This window comes from Sorex fumeus, unplaced genomic scaffold, assembly GCF_029834395.1.
Source record: "Sorex fumeus unplaced genomic scaffold, SorFum_2.1 ptg000078l, whole genome shotgun sequence".
In the NCBI taxonomy this organism is placed as follows: domain Eukaryota; kingdom Metazoa; phylum Chordata; class Mammalia; order Eulipotyphla; family Soricidae; genus Sorex; species Sorex fumeus.
Window position 1 is genome coordinate 11,378,977 of NW_026606135.1, and position 19,367 is coordinate 11,398,343.

The 19,367-nt window shown below is 37.7% G+C and overlaps 1 protein-coding gene across 1 annotated transcript in view; it reads left to right on the forward strand.

The window, feature by feature from the left end:
- HELLS (helicase, lymphoid specific) overlaps window positions 1–19,367 on the forward strand; it is a 33,873-nt gene that overhangs the window by 6,613 nt on the left and 7,893 nt on the right. The window contains exons 4-15 of the mRNA XM_056130427.1: window positions 1,144–1,200; window positions 2,258–2,294; window positions 2,379–2,443; window positions 8,629–8,670; window positions 12,012–12,233; window positions 12,529–12,711; window positions 13,400–13,543; window positions 14,590–14,786; window positions 16,535–16,631; window positions 17,178–17,339; window positions 18,601–18,740; window positions 18,828–18,966. Of these exons, the coding sequence (XP_055986402.1) occupies window positions 1,144–1,200; window positions 2,258–2,294; window positions 2,379–2,443; window positions 8,629–8,670; window positions 12,012–12,233; window positions 12,529–12,711; window positions 13,400–13,543; window positions 14,590–14,786; window positions 16,535–16,631; window positions 17,178–17,339; window positions 18,601–18,740; window positions 18,828–18,966 (1,485 nt within the window). The remainder of the gene's footprint in view (window positions 1–1,143; window positions 1,201–2,257; window positions 2,295–2,378; window positions 2,444–8,628; window positions 8,671–12,011; window positions 12,234–12,528; window positions 12,712–13,399; window positions 13,544–14,589; window positions 14,787–16,534; window positions 16,632–17,177; window positions 17,340–18,600; window positions 18,741–18,827; window positions 18,967–19,367) is intronic.

The following is a 19,367-nucleotide window of genomic DNA, read 5'->3' on the forward strand; positions in this document are numbered from 1 at the left end:
GCTTATCCTGACTCAGCACGCAGAGATCACTTCTGTTGGGCTCAGGGGACCATATAGAGTGCTGGGAATCAAACCTCGGTCAGCCACTTTGAGGGCAAGAACCCTATCCACTAAGCTGTGGCTCCAGCTTCAGCTTCAGTTTAAGGCAATTACATTTTTAACTAATCTTGAAAATTTTTCATTACCTCTTGAAAATGGTTTGAATCCTTTGTGTCTTATCCTTTAAAGCTTTGTTAGGTTGCATATAGAACAACTTTTAATCTAGGAATAATTTGACTCCTCTTTTGAGGATTGTCCTTGATGCTCTGAATGTTGAGAGGCTTTTTCACTTTGGTTGACAGGAAATATGAGTTATTCCTGAACCCTTGTGAGTATAGAGAATTGTTCTACCCACTTTTTTCCAATGGCTGTTTCCCTTGCTTTGACCTTGACTTTGTTACACTCACACAACAAAGACTGTCAGAGCAGACTTCCTTCCAAATCTTTCAAGACTTCTTGTGCAATTTTTTTCCTTTCTGCTACTTGAGGTTTGACTATACTGTTTTGAAATCTCAATTCAAGTGACACAGCTGAGTTCTTTTGGTTATTTGCTGTATTATTTGTACTAGGAAATTGCCTTCAAACGGTTAACTGGGTGATCAGAACATTCCCTTCATTTTTTTTTTTTTATCCTCTGTCAACTTCACTATTTGCTGCATCTGATCTGAAAGTTATTAATAGATTTTGTCTGGATTTTAGTTGCTTAATGCAAGAGGGATCTCTTAAGGCTTAATTTTCAAGTTTCCCCTTGTTTTATAATTTTTAATGTGTTTCTATTTTGGTGGGGGAGTGTAGTATTCGTGAGGATTTTTTCTGTTTGGTGTTTCTTCCCTTTTTTATTCCTTTATTTTTTCGAGCCATGTCTCACAGCAGTCTAGTACTCAGGTCTACTCCTTGCTTAGCGTTTGATTGCTCTTTTGTGATACTGGAAAATGAAGTTATGGGGATTGAACCCAGGCCTCTGGCATGCAAAATATGCACACTAGCTCTTTAAGCTATCACCCTAGCCTGTTTTCTTATTTTTATGCTTTTTCCATTTTTGAACGTAAGTAATTTGAAAAGTGCATTTTTCTATGACAGTAAGAAAAAATTATTATCTTACAGGAACAGAAGAAAAAAGAGAAATTGGAGAAAAAGAAGGAATTGTTAAAAGTTACTAAGGTATAACCTGGGATAGTTTGTAAACTTTAATTTTGGGGGGAGTTTGTGCCACACCCTGGGGTGCTCAGAACTTCTGGCCTGTCTGTGCCCAGGGATTACTCCTGGTGGTGATCAGGGACCATGTGGATTACCGAGGATCAAATCTGGGTCGGCTATGTCCAGAATAAGTGCCTTACTCACTGTACTATTCCTCTTTAGGTTTTATTGATCACCTATGTAAGTTAACCTTTGTTCTGTACCCTTGTTTTTGTCTTCTTGTTTGTTTTGTTTTTGTAGGGGCTACAACCAGTATTGGTGGCTTGTGTAGCTTAATGTTAAATAATTGAACTCAGGGCTTCATGCATGCTAGGGCATGTGCTCTGCCATTTTAAGAATATCCCTGGCACTGATAACCTATCTTTATAAGACATGTTAAATGGAAACATGGAAATGTTTTCTCATCATTTTATATATGGACAGATAACAGAGAAGCTTTAAATACCGTTGTCCTAGAGGAAGTGACTCATTGTTCACTAATTCAGTGATTTATGGAACATAATTTTGTGAATCAAAATTAAGGCAATGTGAAAAAAAAATAAGGCAATGTATTCCTACTAAAATATCAGTATTTGAACTCGGTTCATTTCAGGGTCCATTTGTAAACTTATTCTGCATTTTTCCTTGAGGAATTAGGGATTTTACCTTGATCTCAAGCATGCAGGACCACTGAGTACATACCCAGCCCTGCCTACTCCAACCAGTCTCTTTGGGGATTTTCTCTTTTAGTCCTCTGGGGTTTTTTGCTTCATTTAAAAATTTACCATATTATTTGATATAATGATTTCTCATTTGTGTTTCTGCCTCTTTTCCAAATCTGAGTTTATTACTCTTTTGGAACCTCTTGTTCCCCTTGCTCCCCTCACTGTTTTTTAAAACTAGTATTTGTTTTCTACTTTTATTTGTATCTAATATTAAATTTTACAGAAAATTGAATTTGTCTCCCATATATACTGAATATCATGAGATTAAAGGTGATATATGATAATTTAAAAATAAATTCTAAATCCTTATTTTGTAGGATAAAAATTCCAATGATAGAAGTGAAGAGAATCCAGGTAAAACATTCTTGTTCTGTTTTTGAAAAATATGTGTGTACATATTGTTACCTTATTATAAAATGTGATTTTTTTTTTTTGTAGTTGTGAGAAAGAAAAGAGGAAGGGAAGAAGAGTCATACAGTATTTCAGATGTCATGTCAAAAGAGGTAAAAATAGTGGGGTTGTCACATAAGATTTTATCTTGAGTTAAAATTGAATTTAGTGGGTTTCCTGGGATGACCAAGAATGTAAACTGTGTTACAGCTAGAGCAATTCAAAGTAGTTGGCTACATGATATTTTCAGTGTGCTTGATATTTTAGAGAAAATAACAGCTTTATAGCCTGAACTTAGTGTAATTAGAAATTATTGTGCCTCTTTATTTTTTTGTACGTCTTTCTTACCTCAAAGCCTTATCTTGAGAACTTTGTTTCTTGTTGACTATGTAGGGGACAGTATCCTTTTATTTCCTTCTCATTTGCTACATCAAAATAGGAATAAAGAATTAAGGGCCGTTTTTTTAAGACATACCCTAGGCATTATTTAGCTGTTTTTATTTTATCTAAAATTCAAACTCCTTAGATCCTCAAAATATAAAGTAAAAAAAATCTCAGGGCTGGGGAAATATCTCAGAGTTCTGGAGTGTATGCTTTGCATGCTCAAGTCACGTGGATCAAATCCAAGTATTTCTGGAAACTAGCCTTGAGTACCTAGCTCAGAGTGGTCCCCGAAAACTAGATATGACTAAAAGGTAGGGAGAAAAATCACATGATACTTGTTTTTAATCTAGGCACTCTGATATTTTTCTTTCTTATTTTCTTTAAAAAAAAATCAGATCCTTGGACTAGAGAGATAGTACAGTGGCTAGGGCCTTGCATGCAGCTGACTTGGGGTCAATACTGGGTACCTGATAAAATCCCTGAACACCAGGAGTGATTCCTGAAAGCAAAACCTGGTGTGGCCCACAAATCAATAATAATAATAATAATAATGATAGAACCATCTTAATTGTGGAATGCACTTAGCCTGTTATTTAACAACAGTATCAATATGTTTTTTTGAGGTCTAGCTAGTCACCCTACCCTGCCCTGTCTGCTTCCACCAACCACCCAGGGATCGGATTTCACACAGAAAACCCACCCTACCCAGATAAATACCCCACTGGCAGACTTCCACTATCGACACTACCTCCACTACCCAGCCGCCGCCACACTCCAGGACGCTTTCCGGATAAGACACTAAATACCCATCTTCCGGAATTGTCGTACCATATTTGATAGGGTTCAAATATGGTAACACCTACAGGGGCGATTAGAGGTCGCTCCAAAAGCCTCTATCCCTCTTGGAAAGACTGGCAAGCTACCGAGAGTATTCCGCCTGCATGGAAGAGCCTAGGCAAGCTATCCGTTGTGTATTCGATATGCCAAAACCAGTAACTACAACTGGTCTCATTCACCTGACCCTGAAGGCTTCACTGACATGGCAGCACTGAGAAGGATGAGAAAGGAGAGGCCGATAAAATCTCAAGGCCAAACTAGGCTGCCACAACGAAGGAAGACAAAAATGATCATCTGTACTTTCAATGCACGTACGCTAGCATCAGATGCATCCATCGAGGACCTGATGATACAAGCGCGAATGATCAAGTACGACATCATTGGTCTCACGAGACAAGAAGGCACGAATCTCAACATGCCGTTTTCGACACTGGAGAAGAATTGTTCCTTGGAACATGCGATAAAAGAGGTGTCGGAGGCATCGGTGTCCTTGTCAACACAAACTTGGCCAAGAGCATTGATTCATTCGAATGCCTAACAACCCGAATCGGACGTTTACATTTGAATATGTGGCTCACTGCCCGCAGTTTCTATCTTCATTGTCTACGCACCAACAACTCATTATGATGAAAGAGAAATCGAGAAGTTCTACATGGAGCTGGAGAAGTTCTATAAAGAAGACCACACCTTCTACAAAATCATTGTGGGTGATTTTAATGCCGAGATGGGACCGAGAAGATCAGCTGAAGAACTTCACATCGGGACCCATGGCCTAGAATGGAACGAAGAGGGTGAGAGGCTGTCTGAGTTCATCATGTCGACCAAGACCATCCATGGTAACTCACAGTTCCAGAAGGCAGAATCTAAACGTTGGACATGGGAGTCTCCTGGTGGACGATTCCACAACGAAATAGATCACATCATATTCAATCGACGATTTTGCCTGACCGATGTTGCTGTTGTCCCAAAATTTCGAATGGGATCAGACCACCGTCTCCTTCGTGCAAAATTCTACTTCACAGAGCGGGGAGAAAGGGCTGCAAAGTTCAAAAAGAGAACTCCCAGAATGACCACCAACTGGGAACTCTTTGGCACTATTGTGGCAACATGGGAAGATGCCATTGTTGACAACATTGACGAGGAATACGATCGACTGGTTCAGCACCTCCATGAATGTGCGAGGAACGCCAAGAGAGAGATAGCCACAAAAAATCGCCTATCTTCGAAAACTCTTGAGCTAATTCGCCAGCGTGGTTTGGCGCATGCCTCAGGCAACCGCAAGCTAACGTCCGAGCTCACAAAGCAGTGCAGAGATGCGATCAAGGAAGACCTCAAAGAGAGAAGAGCAGAAGTACTGGTAGATGCGGCAGAAGCCGGGAAAAGTATTCGTAACGCCCGCCTGTCCTTCGCCAACTACAAGACCAAGATGACTGCCCTCCGACGTCCTGATGGATCCATCACATCCTCCAGAACAACAATGGAGAAGATTATCCATGACTTCTACTCAAATCTCTTCGATAGCCATGTCCACTTGCCAACATACCAAATTCCACAGCATGGGTATGTCGTTCCCAACATTCTCCCTTTGAAATCCGACACGCCATTTCGTTGGTAAAGAAACAAAGAGCACCCGGCCCAGACAAGGTCAGACCTGAACACCTGAAGAACCTGCCGTCAGTACTCATCAATACACTGGCTCGGCTCTTCACTCGCTACCTGTCTGAATGCAAGGTTCCGTCCCAATGGAAAACCAGCAGGATCGTACTACTGTTCAAGAAGGGAGACATCCATGACATTGGCAACTATCGCCCGATCTGCCTATTGTCTGTCATCTACAAGTTGAGTCATCCTAAATAGGATTGGCAGAACACTAGATGAAGGACAACCATGCGAGCAAGCCGGGTTCCGCAAAGGATTCAGCACTATCGACCATATCCACACGATAACCAAGCTCATTGAGGTATCTCGGGAGTTCAAGATGCCGCTCTGTTTAATGTTCATTGATTTAAAGAAGGCCTTTGATTCTGTTGAGACGGAAGCGGTCATTGAAGCCCTAGCCAATCAGGGCATTCAAGCCCAATACATCAGGATCCTCCGTGAGCTGTATTGCGGATTCACTACCAGGATCTCATCATTCTACAAAGAAGTGATCGTTGATGTCAAGAGAGGGGTGCGGCAGGGTGATACCATTTCACCGAAACTCTTCAGTGCCACCCTCGAGAACATCATGCGACGACTGGAATGGGAAGGAATGGGAGTGAAGATAGATGGTCGGCAACTACACCACCTCCGCTTTGCTAATGACATTGTTTTAATAACACCAAACATCAGCCAAGCGGCACAAATGCTGGCCGACTTTGACCGTGTGTGTGGAATGGTAGGACTACAGCTGAATCTTACGAAGACAATGTTTATGAGAAACAGCCTCGTTCCTTATGCCCCATTCGTTCTCAACGGAACGACCATCTCCTAATGCAACAGCTATGTGTACCTAGGTCGAGAGGTCAACATGACAAATGACCTGGCACCCGAGCTGCGCAGGAGGAAGAGAGCGGCTTGGAATGCCTTCAAGAACGTGGAAGAAATAGCTAAGGGGACGAAGAACCTCCGGCTCCGGGCACATCTCTTTGATTCCACTGTTCTTCCTGCATTAACAAATGCCTCAGAGACCTGGGCCCTATGCAAACAAGATGAGAACGCTATTCAGGTCTCCCAAAGAAGAATAGAAAGAGCTATGCTTGGAATATCACGTTTCACTCAAATGAGAGAAAGAATCCGGAGTTCTGACATCCGTCGGCGATCAAGAATCGGGGACGCTGTCTCATTTGCCAAGGTGTCGAAAATCAGATGGGCTGGTCACGTAATGAGATTTAAAGACGACCGCTGGACTAGAGCTGTTACTGACTGGATTCCACGGGATGGCAAAAGACCGCGTGGCTGCCCACCTACCAGATGGTCAGACTTCTTCATCAAGATCATGAATGATCGCTTTGAGGCTCTTCATGTTCCCAGAGCAAACAGATGGGCTACACTAGCACACGACAGGGACAAATGGAGACGTTACTGGCGCCTGCTCAAGCAAATCGACAACTAACGGGAAGTTAAGTGATTAAGTGAAGTGAAGCTAGTCATTTATCAAATATTTGTGGAGAATTTCTGGAGTATTTGCTCTGGTCAGTCTTTGTACTAGTTGGGTGAGTTAGTAAAGAAAAGTAAGCTTATCTTTTTTTTAGCTTACATCCAGTGAGAAATATATAGAAGTGAGTATTCAGTTGCATTGGAATATTGGATGCAATTGAGAGCATGTAGAGCACCTCTTAACCTGAGGCTTAAAGTTCATAAAGTTTTCATCTAAGAATTGGTATCTAAGTTAATACCTGAGGGATAAATGTTAAATCCTTTAAAGATAGGGCAAAGAGTTTTGTAATGATAAAAAAGCAAGACAAGGAAGAAGGAAGATATTGAGAAATTGTTCCAGAAGAGATAATGGAACTTTGACAGTCACCTGAAGACGAGACATCCCTGATAATTTGGCAAATTAAAAAAGACTTTATACTTGGTTCTAGTTTGTGTGTACACAGAAGAATGGCAAAGGATGAAGCTGAGGAGGTGAGCAGGATCAGGAATTTGTGAAATTTGGAAAAAAATTTTTCCTAAACTTTTTGTTGTTTGAGTCTTGAACCCAGGGTGTTATATATTGCAAAAATGTGTTTATAATGAGCTGTGTCCACAACGTCTATTTTGATCTTTTTCTTATCTGGCAGTGCTCACGGTTATTCCTGGTTCTGCACTCAGGAATTGCTCCTAGCAGTGCTCTGAGAACAATAATGGGATACTGGGGATTGAACCTGGGTCATCCATGCCCTGCTAGTGGTTTTGCCCCCCTGATTTTTTTTTTAAGGAAGAAATCACAAAATGTTTTTATTGAGTCACAGATTATTGTCCAGAATGGTTCAGAGTTCCGTGTATAAATTTCTTTCAACTTTAGAATATGTATAGCTATATTTACATGATTCATCAAGAACACATGGCAGATAATATGTTAACCTCTCACTAACATGTTCGATCATTTTTCTCTCAAATTTGAGATGTTTCTTGAATATATCATACTCCTTCACTCCATTTGTTACCTGAATATTGCTCACTGTTTAAATATGCCTGAGTTTAATTATACCCCGATCACTAAGACATCGCGTAATGCTCTCCCTAAGACTGTTATTATTTTTCTTCATTACCTTTCAAAATCAGAACTGTAAACATTCCCAACTACTTCAGACTTAATTTGGCTTGTAAACAAAAAAGCATACCTTTTTCTTATTAGTAAAATCTTACGTTAACTAGCAAAAGCATATTGCTGGCTAGAGTAGGCTTGCAGGCTGGAGTTTCCCAGCCCTTGTACTAGAGGATTACTGCCATTTATGAATTTGATATACTGATTTTCTTTTTCTTAATTGGAAAATTCATGGTGCCCAGAAGATGGCTCAGCTGAGCAAGCAATGGACTGAGTTCAAGCCCCACGTACTGAAGTCTTCATGACAGTTCTGCTGTTTATGATTCTCTCTGAAGAGAAGAGGGCTTAGGGGAAGCATGGGGTTAATTCCTGATGGCACCCTGACAATCCTGTGTCTGAGATCCCTGGCAAAGGGGGAAGAAGGAAAATTAGGAAGTAAATATTTGTTGTTTTCGGGATGGCCTTCCCCTTTTCCCCCAGCCCCCTCACGGTTTTGGGGGTCATACCCAGTTGTTCTCAGGGCTTACTGCTGGCTCTGTGCTTGGGGATCAGTCCTGGTGAGCTCAGTGAAGTCATGAGTACCATGGATCAAACCCTGGTCAGCTGTTTGCATGGAAGCGATCTACTCACTATGCTATCTCTTTAGACAATTTTTATATTGTGTCCAGTAATGTAGACATTTATGAGGCTCTACAGGTTTATTTGCCTAAGGACCACCAGCTTGAGTTGTCTAGTATCATAAACTATGTATCTTGACCCTAGAATCAGAACAGAATAATTGTTAAATGAATGGAAAAAAAAGATGAATCTTAACATTATTTTGATTTTGTATTTTCAATGTTCTAGGAAATCTTGTCTGTTGCTAAAAAAAACAAAAACGAGAATGAGGTAAGAGACTTACAATAATTAGATTTTCTTTCGTGACCGCTAGTTCTTATCTTAATAGCCAATGTACATTTTATTTGTTCTGTGAGAAAAGACTTAACTCAAACTGACCTCCATTTTGTGTAAAGAGTTTACCTTATTGAATATTCACCACACAAGATCCGTTTACCTAGGGAACAAAATCAGTTATAAAATGAAATGTTCATGGTGGGATATGAAGTAATTACCTGTCCAGGGTTAATTGGCCTTTAGAAAAAATTGATGATATAATCATAAAAAGATAGAAAATACTGTCTGGGTACAACCATAAAATACAGTTTTGTTCTTGGCTCAGTTTAGGATTGTTTTTGGGTTATAATTTATTATTTATTTTTTTTGGGGGGACCACACCTGGTGATGCTCAAGGCTTACCCCTGGCTCTCTGCTCAGGGGTCACTCCTGGCAGTGCTTAAGGGACCATATGTGGTGTTAAGGGATCAAAACTGGGTCAGCCACATGCAGGGCAAATGCTCTAGTTCTTTACTATCTCTCTCGCCCAACTGGTTGTAATTTTAATCCAACCATGCTAACTAGAAATAAAAATAAGCATTTTAAATGTTTGGTTGCCCTTTTTCTTTGTTTTGTTTGTTTTAGAGCCACACCTAGAGGTGCTCAGGGCTTACGCTAGCATTGCACTCAGGGTTTATGCAAGACTAGCAACCTACTCCCAGTGTATTCACTCCAACCTTTTTAAATAAAAAGTAGCATTTTTAAGTAAAAAGTCTCAGTCTAATCTACCATAATTTACTGTAGAAAATTTGGTCTCATATGATCAATAAATATCATGGTGTTGTATTTGTTTTTGGTGGATTTGACAGATGTATCCTCCAAATCAAGATATTACCATTTTTTTAATGTGCAAAGAGTTCTTTGTATTAGTTGCCAGTGATTTCCCATTCCTAAAGCTAAATTAATTTTTTTTATTACAAACGTGTGTAGCCTGAATTTTTAAAAACTTGTCACAGCTAATTACATGTAAATGAGGTGTAAATTTAAAACTGTCCTGCCAACTTTAATTCAGCATAACTGATAGCTGTTTATGTTGAGTTAACTGTTATGTTGAACAATATACCATTAAAAATGTTATAAATCATGTAACCTCTTATAATGGTTGTATTTCATTGCAGTTGTTTCCATTATACAACTATTATATGTATGACTAATACAATTTATGTGTAATTCTTTGGTGTGAACCATGTTTTGCTATTAGGAATGAAGTTTGTTGGGTTTTATGGTAATGCGTGTCTTAACTTTTTTAACAAAGTGCAATTTTGTGGCCAGAGAGATAGTATAGCAGGTAGGGTGCTTACCTTGCGTACCACAGTCCTGGGTCCAATCCCCAGCATCCCATATGGTCTCCTGAGCACTGCTGGATGTAGCCCAAAACCAAACAGAAGAGTACAGGTCTAAGATGCAGGAAACTATGGAACAAGTGTGTGGCCGCAGTCTTGTGCCTTAATGATAAAGAGAAGAGGGGAAAGTAGGTTTTTGCACCTCCCCCCAAGATGAACACACTATGTTACTCTTAACAGAATAAAAATTTTCCATTTCATATTATTGCCAAAACTGTATATTGTCAATCTTTGATAGGAGTTCTGAGTTTGAGGTACCTTGTGTAGTTTTATTTAGTATTCTTTAGTATTTTCATGATCTTGATAGCTAGCTGTTTAGGGGCTGGAGTGATAGACGAGCAATGAGGACATTTATTTGCTTTGCGTGTGGCTTACTAGGGTTCGATCCCCAGCATCCCATATGGTCCCCTGAGTACCCCCAGGAGTAACCTTTGAGCATCATCGGTGTGACCCTCCCCCCCCCCACACACCCCCAAATAGCTGCTAATATTTTCTCTTGTTGTGTTTCTGTTCGTATATTTTTTCTTTTTTTTTTTTTCAATTTAGAGAAATACTAGAGTAAGAATGAAAGTGCACATTGCAGACTAGTGTAGGGAGCAGAGAATATACTCTGTTTTCTTAATAGTATCTTTCAGTAATCAGACTATAATTTTGTAATAGCTCAGTTTATAATTTTTTATTATCCTTTGATTCGTACTTTTTTGTTTCCTGAGATAAGTCTTTGCCTCTCACAAGGTTGTCACGGTAATTGTCATTTCTTCTGAAAGCTTTGTGGCTAGGGATTTGAATCTTAATATTTGATTTTATCATCAGTATTAAGAATACAGTAGTAAAACTGAAGGTTTATATTTTTCAAGTTGAGTATCTAGTTGTGCTAGATTTATTACTTTCCTCTTTTAATTAGTTTACACTCATTTTTTAATGATTTGTTCTGCTTTTGCAATACAGATGACACTGCTAATCAGTAAAATCTGTCATTGATGCAGTGTCACAAAACAGATGTCTTTATTTTTATTAGTGAAAATAAAACTGTACCATGAGGTACAGTTGTAGACTTACAAACTTTCATGCATGGATTTCAGTGATCGAGGACCCCATCCCTCCACCAGTGCCCATTCTCCACCAATGATCCTAGTAGCCCTCCCACCCCCACATCTCACCACGCCTCTGTGGCAGGGCTTTCCCTTTTGTTCACTCTTTCCTTCAGGGTCTTGTAGTTTGCAATAGAGGTGCTGAGTGGCCATCGTGTTTCGTCTATAGTCTACTTTCAGCAGGCGAGATGTGAGTGAGTCTCCACCAAACATTCTTTACTTGGTGTTCCTTTCTCTATCTGAGCTGCCCCCTCCCCCAGCATGTGCTACCGGCTTCCAAGCCCTGGAGCAGACCTCCTGGTACTTATCTCAACTATTCTTGGGTGGTCAACTCCCATTCTACAAACTTAAACTTTTGAAGTGCTTTTAAATTTTTATTTATTTGAACTCTTTCCCTGCAGTAGAGTGAATTCTTAGACAGACATACTGTTTTTATGTTTCTTGAAAGGAATTAATTTTTTTCTTTCAGACATTTTAGCAGTGGGTGACAGATCCTAAGAAAAAAGTGTCCTAAATATTTTGACAGCATATCCTTGAGGTTTCTAAGACGGGTTACAGTTTATGTCATCTAAAAAAATGTTGTAGGGGCATTGGTGGACAGAAGTGGGGTAGGTGTTGAAACATTGAAACCCAATCATGACCAACTTTGTAATTTCTAAAAATTTAGAAATTAAAAAAATTCCTAAATTTAAAAAAAAAAATGTATTCTGTTCATAAGCGGTCTTTTCAGAAGTGTTTCCCCAGTGATTTTTGATTTGTGGGGTAATAAAGGTAACTGTGTCAAAGGTTTTCTTTAACATGTTTTGTTTCTCTTTGCTCTAAGACTTTGTTGTCTGACTTCTTACAAAAATTTTGTCTTTAGGATCAGAGTTCTTCTAATCTCTGTGTAGAAGATCTTCAGAAGAACAACGATTCAAATAGTATGATTAAAGATAGATTGTCTCAAACTATGAGACAGAATACTAAATTCTTTTTTGATCCAGTCCGGAAATGTAATGGACAACCAGTACCTTTTCAGCAACCAAAACACTTCACGGGAGGCGTGATGCGATGGTACCAGGTGGAAGGCATGGAATGGCTGAGGGTAATGAATTAACATTTTCAATATAAGATGAATGGCTTATTTACATGTAAGCCTTTCACATAATTCAATGTGAGATATCATAACTGTGTAAATACTAAAAATATCCACCTTAAATATTTGAAAGTAAAATAATTTTTCTAAAAGACTGCCAACACGATAATGACTTTCTGTAAATGAAATTCTACCTACCAATGTCTTGTCTCATATTTGCTGTCTATGTAAAATGATCAAATTATGCCTCATTCAAAAGATACTTATATCCTAATACAAATATAGTGCATATTATTTTTGCCAGATGCTTTGGGAAAACGGAATTAATGGCATTTTAGCAGATGAAATGGGACTTGGGAAGACAGTTCAGTGCATTGCTACAATTTCATTGATGATTCAGAGAGGAGTACCTGGACCTTTTCTTGTGTGTGGCCCATTGTCTACACTTCCTAACTGGATGGCTGAATTCCAAAGATTTACACCAGAAGTAAGATGTACTTGCATTTTTAAAAATTGTTTTGATATGTTGCCTGAATTAAATGGAAGGTCTGTTAATATATATTGGTTTTAGGTAAAAATGCTTTATTTGACTTGCCTTTCACTCTGAGTTATACCTACTTTTAACTTTATACAGTGGGTGTTATCTCAAATGTCTTACTATAAAATGTAAACTGTTCTGGATGAATTTGATTAAACTGTGACAGACTTAGGTCGATGGTTTTATTCTTAGTGTTTTTCTTCCGTAAAAGTCTTGTCTCAGTCACTGTTTACCTTATGAGAAAAATATATTCCAGACTTAGCTGTATCATCTCCCTCATTTTCATTTTAGACTTGATATGTTCTTGTGACATTTTTAAAAAATGGCATCATCTAGCAATGTTGATAGGGCCTGAGTCCACTTTGACTCTGTTTGGTTCAACAGTGGGGGACTAACATTGGTCCTGGGAAGGCGATATGTGTGAACATCAGGCACATATTCTGCCACTTAAACTATCTTTCTGACCTGTTTGTGACTTTTTAAAATTCTTCCAGTATAGATCAGGTTATTAGAATTTATTAATTTTCTCACAAGAAAGTACAATTAAGGTTAAATTAAATGACTTTTTCTTTGGGGTGCTTTTATATTTTCTAAATTGATGGTGTTTCTATTTTAAAATTTATCTTAAACCTTTCAGATTCCTACTATGTTGTATCATGGAACCCAGCAGGAACGACAAAAATTGGTAAAAAATATTCACAAACGAATAGGAACATTGCAGATTCATCCTGTGGTAATCACTTCATTTGAAATAGCCATGAGAGACCGAAATGCATTGCAGGTACAAATAGTTCTCATTGAATTCTTTATAATCTGCCTGTCATAACTTTTATAATTCATAATATTTTATCCATGCAGTAGCACTTAAATTATTCATTTAGAAACTAGTGGTTTATATTATCAGTAAAATTTAAGTGATATCTGTATTCTGTAACAAAATTTAAAAACAAAGGTGTACAGATATATTTGAAGATCTTTTGCTCTGTATACCTAGCTCATACAGAAATAATTGTCCTTGTCGATTTCATTTGCTTGTGGCTACTAGAATTTTTATTTTTCCCTCTGAAATTATTCAAGATTCCTGACTTCAGTAATTGAAAGGAATGAAATATGCTGCAATGTGAATGGATCTTTAAAAACATATTGGCATAAGAGTCACAAATGATCATATGTTGTATCAGTACATTCATATGAAATGTCCAGACTGGCAAAACTCTGAAGATAGAAAGTAAATAGTTGTCTGGGGCTACAGTCAGGAAAGGAGGGAGAAATGAATAATGATACTGATATGACATTTATTTTGATTGTGGGAAAAATTTTCTGAAATTCTGTGATGAAGATTGCTAAAATTGTCATGTTAAAAGGGTAAAAGTTATTGTATGTAAATTGTGTCTTAAGCTAAAAACTGAACAGCTACTGAATTAGAATAGTTAATATTAGATATAGGTTTTAAGGGAAATTCTAATGCTATTCAATATTTCATAGGATAAGGAATAAGTAAGGATTTTATTCTTTAAAAATCTGGTATAAATTGTCATATTTTATTTTCTAAAGAATGTGTTTGGAGACATTATAAGTATTAATAGCAGGTTGACTTTAATTTTTAATTCTGACCTGGTGAGATCTCTATTTAAAACATAAGTATTTTGTCAGTTTTAGGAAGTAAATTTACCCCATTAGTAGATCAAGGGAAAACATCATCCTTACGCAGAAATAGCATTTAATAAAATTAAATATGTCTTAATAAAGAGAATTTTTATTTTCAGAAATTTTTTGGGGGGGAGCTATACAATCATGTTAATTTTTTTTTCTCAATTTATTTTCTAGCATTGCTACTGGAAATACTTAATAGTAGATGAAGGACACAGGATTAAGAATATGAAGTGCCGTCTAATCAGGGAACTAAAACGGTTTAATGCAGACAACAAACTACTTTTGACTGGTACTCCCTTGCAAAACAATTTATCAGAGCTTTGGTCACTGCTTAACTTTTTATTACCAGATGTTTTTGATGACTTGAAAAGGTAGGTAAACCAACCAGTTTTTAGAACAATTTTCTTTATTTTTTTCTTGTTTTTCTGGCTTTTGGCCCACACTCAGCTGTGCTGTGCTCGAGACTTAAACCTGATGTTAAGGGATCACTCCTCACAGGGCTTGGGGAACCACCTACGGTGCTGAGGAGCAAACCCTATTCAATTGCATTAAAGGCAAGCCATTTTTCCTGCTACACTATCTCCCTGGCCCCAGTAAAACTAATTTAAATAGGGAAATTAGCTTTTCTTAATTTTATTTTTATAACATTTCCAAATTCTTCCCCAAGGCCAGAATTCGGTCATTTTTTTCTCTCTAGGAAACATTATCACTGTATCACTGTCCTCCCATTGTTCATCGATTTGCTCGAGCGGGCCCAGTAACGTCTCCATTGGAGACTTTGTTGTTACTGTGTTTGGCGTATCGAATACATCACGGGTAGCTTCCCAGGCTCTGCCATGCGGGCGAGATACTCTCGGTAGCTTGCTGTACTCTCCGAGAGGGGCAGAGGAATGGAACTCAGGTCAGCCATGTTGGCTGCGTGCAAGGCAAACGCCCTACTGCTGTGCTATCGCTCCAGCCCAGGAAACATTAGTAGACAGGAAGTTTTATATTCATTGTGGACCTAGTAAGGTAGAACATTGAGGATAACACTCATCTGAATTTATTTACAAATAGGCTTAGTTATCTTTTTTCCAAATTGAATGTATTAATATAGTGTTACTTAGTGTAGTCATGATTATGGTTAATTTTTTACTTTCAAGTTTTTATTACACGTTGGAAAGAAACAAAATTGTAGTAATCATTACAAAATATTTGTGTTGACATTGTATTATGGCCTTGATTTTCAAGAATCGGTTTCCTTTCTGTAGCTTAATAAAAATGTTTCACAGATTAAGCTTTTTTTTTCTTTTTGGGTGATACCCGGCGATGCACAGGTGTTATTCCTGGCTCTGCTCTGCACTCAGGAGTTACTCCTGGCGGTGCTCAGGACCATATGGAATGCTGGGAATCAAAACCGGGTCAGCCGCATGCAAGGCAAACGCCTTACCCTCTATGCTATCTCCCCGGCCCGCACAGATAAGCTTTTAATGTTATTTTGTTTTTTTATAATCTTCCTGTACTGTGGCACTGCCCTCCCGTTGTTCATCAGTTTGTTCGAGTGGGCACCAGTAACGTCTCACAACAAATTGTGAGACTTGTTGTTACTGTTTTTGGCATATCGAATATGTCACGGGTAGTTTGCCAGACTTTGCCATGCTACTCTTGGTAGCTTGCTGAGCTCTCCAAGAGAGGCAGAGTAATCGAACTCGGATCTGCCATGTGCAAGGCAAAATGCCTTACCCGCTGTGCTATCACTCCATCCCATAATCTTACTGTAAAACTAAATTTATAAATCAAGAAATTCTTTTATTTATTTATTAGTGAGACACCATGAGGTACAGTGGTAGATTTACATATTTTTGTGCTTGGGTTTCGATCATACAATGATCAAATTCCCATCCTTCCACCAGTGCCCATTTCCCACCACCATGGATCCCAGTATCCCTCCCACCCCCATCCCCCCCATCCCACCTTGCCTCTGTGGCAGGGCATTCCCTTTTGTTCTCTCTCTCCTAAATCAAGAAATCCTTAAGGTACTGTCTATACTTCATGTTACACAGGTCAATGATATGTAAAATTAAAAATATGTTTGCCTGATTTATGTGATAGGTTATTTGTAATCAATTTTCTCTTTCAGTTTTGAATCTTGGTTTGATATCACGAGTTTATCTGAAACTGCCGAAGATATTATTGCAAAAGAAAGAGAACAAAATGTACTACATATGTTGCACCAGGTTTTGACTTTTTTCATTTGCTTTATTATATAAAAAGGACCTTAGAGATAACCCATTCGATTCTTTCTAGTTGATGTTGAAGAATTATCTAGTCCTCTCTCTCTTCCACTCCCCCACCATTTTATCTTTCTTTTCCCTATTTGCAGAGGTTGCATGGCTTTTTGCAGAAATCAAGTGCTTTTTAAACTTTTTTTCTCTTTTTATTTTTTTGGTTGAGATTCTGTAGTTTACAATACCATTAACAACACTTTCTCATCAAATAATGCTAACACCTGGAAGTTTTGTCCACTCTGGCCCATTGGTATATTTTTTAAATATACTTTTTGCGTCTGATGGTTACTTACGGCTTTGGTAGTTCCCCCCAAGTGAAGAACTTTTTTATAGGTTGTTTTATTTTTTTTCCCCATTTTGTGGTACTTGGTATTGAAACCAGAATTTCACAGTACTTAACATAGGATGAAAAGAGTAAGAAGAAATGAATAAAAGTAAGTGGGAAAATGTTCCCTATAACAGAACGTTTTAATCTTTATTAATGTTTGATTTTAGATTCTAACACCTTTCTTACTGAGAAGACTAAAATCTGATGTTGCTCTTGAAGTTCCTCCTAAACGAGAAGTAGTTGTTTACGCACCTCTCTCAAAGAAACAAGAAATCTTTTATACTGCCATTGTAAACCGTACAATTGCAAACATGTTTGGATCCAGTGAGGTAGGTTGTGGATTTGTAATTACACTGTAAATTATAGTTTGCAATTCATGATTGATTTTAGTCTTCTGACTCATCTGGTTTTAGGATTGAGTCACTGAACTTTTTTTTTTTGAGTCACTGAATTTTTAAAAGCTTGTTTTCTCATTGTTGTAACTGCAGAGATGAGTGTTGTACCATTGATTATGAGATTGATGTTCTTTGGATCTCTGGTAGTGTTGAGAATCTAACTGACCTTGTGCTTTAAGGTTCTTTACCATTGATCCACAAACCTTAGGTCCATGGTAGATGCATAAGGTTAGTAGCAGAATTTTAGTAGTTTGATGGTGAGTCAAAACTTAAATGACAGGTGATACATTATTTGTATAGTTATCTGGAAGCTTACTGTAACTTTTGATTCCTATTTCCTATTATCTTTTAGTTGTGTTTTTTGTGGTTGAATTTGGAAATAGCATTTGGACAAATGTTTCAATAGTGGTTTGGTGTGGGTTTTGTGGGTTTGTTTGTTTTTGTTTCGTTTTTGTGGTTCCAGAAAATCAATCTGGAAATCAATAGTTGTGAGAGTTGTGCTCTGTCAACTAGCAATCTACCAATTCACTATAATACTCACACACTGTACTATTAGAGGTGGAAGTAGAATATAATGATCATATATCCAGCAATTAGGAGACCCTTAGATTTTTTTTTGAATTTTCAGATATTTAATTTGGTGCCTTCACCCTAACTTTTTCTTTATAAGTGCCCATGATACATTTCTTTTTTTGTGCAACTATTAGGCTCTGTTCTCTCATTTTTGTTACAATTGAAAGGAGGATCTGGTGACGAGGAGACAACTCAAAGGACTGGAATGTGGGCTCCAGTGAGGCCCTACGTTTGATCCCCAAACACCAGAGTGTAGCCCTGATGGCCCCCAGCACTGATTGTATGGAGCTTCCTTTTTATAAAAGAGATTCTTGGCATTTGTAGCTCTTGAGAAATTAAAATAATTGTGTATTACGTCATTGTAAAGAAATAGTTCCTGCAATACAGATTTGTGGAGCCCTATTTTGACTCTTCAGCTATTAAGATATGTAATAAAACATTTTTGCCCATCCTTAGATTTTTCTTTGAGATAGGAAGGCATTTTACTCAGAAGAAAATACTACCAATATTATGCTCATAAAAATACACCTCTGTGTGTGTGTGTGTGTGTGTGTGTGTGTGTGTGTGTGTTGGAATTTAAGGGTATAAATTAAGATTATTCCTTTAATTTGCTCTGTTTTAGGTAGAAAGAGTTGAGCTAAGTTCCACTGGACGACCAAAACGACGAACTAGGAAGTCAGTAGATTATAGCAAAATAGGTGATTTTCCGAGTGAATTGGAAAAATTGATAAATCAGATACAGCCAGAGGTGGAACGAGAAAGGTGTGAGTTTAAAAATAAATTTAAATATCCTTTTAATTAGTGGGATTTTTATATATTTATTTATATCGTGAATTGTGTTCATGATAGGACTGTTGTGGAAGGAAATACCCCTCTAGAATCTGAAGTTAATCTGAAGCTGCAAAATATAATGATGCTGTTACGTAAATGCTGTAATCATCCCTACTTGATTGAGTACCCTATAGACCCTGTAACACAAGAGTTTAAGGTAAATACTATATTTTAATTTCTGTAACTTTTTTTAGTTGGTAGCGCAGTGTTATTGTTTTTCATTATTCAAAATACTATGCAGTTTGTCATATGAAAATTTTATTCCATCTAGTAAGTAAAAGTTTTCTCCAGAAATTCTGAACTTTTAATATTAGAATGAATTTTATGTTCTATTTGTGACCTAATCTTTTTTATATTTATTCTTTATGTGATCAGAATCTTAAATTTAGGGGTGCAGTGGGGATTTTTTAGTAATGGTTGATTCTCATCTTTTTTCATTTTAGAGATACATATAAACTTTTCAATATTACTTTTAATTGTTAGTGAAGTAGTCATCTTATCAAATCAGTTTGGCTGCTCATTAATTCTCAACAAATAGCCCCAAAAAACAACCCAAAA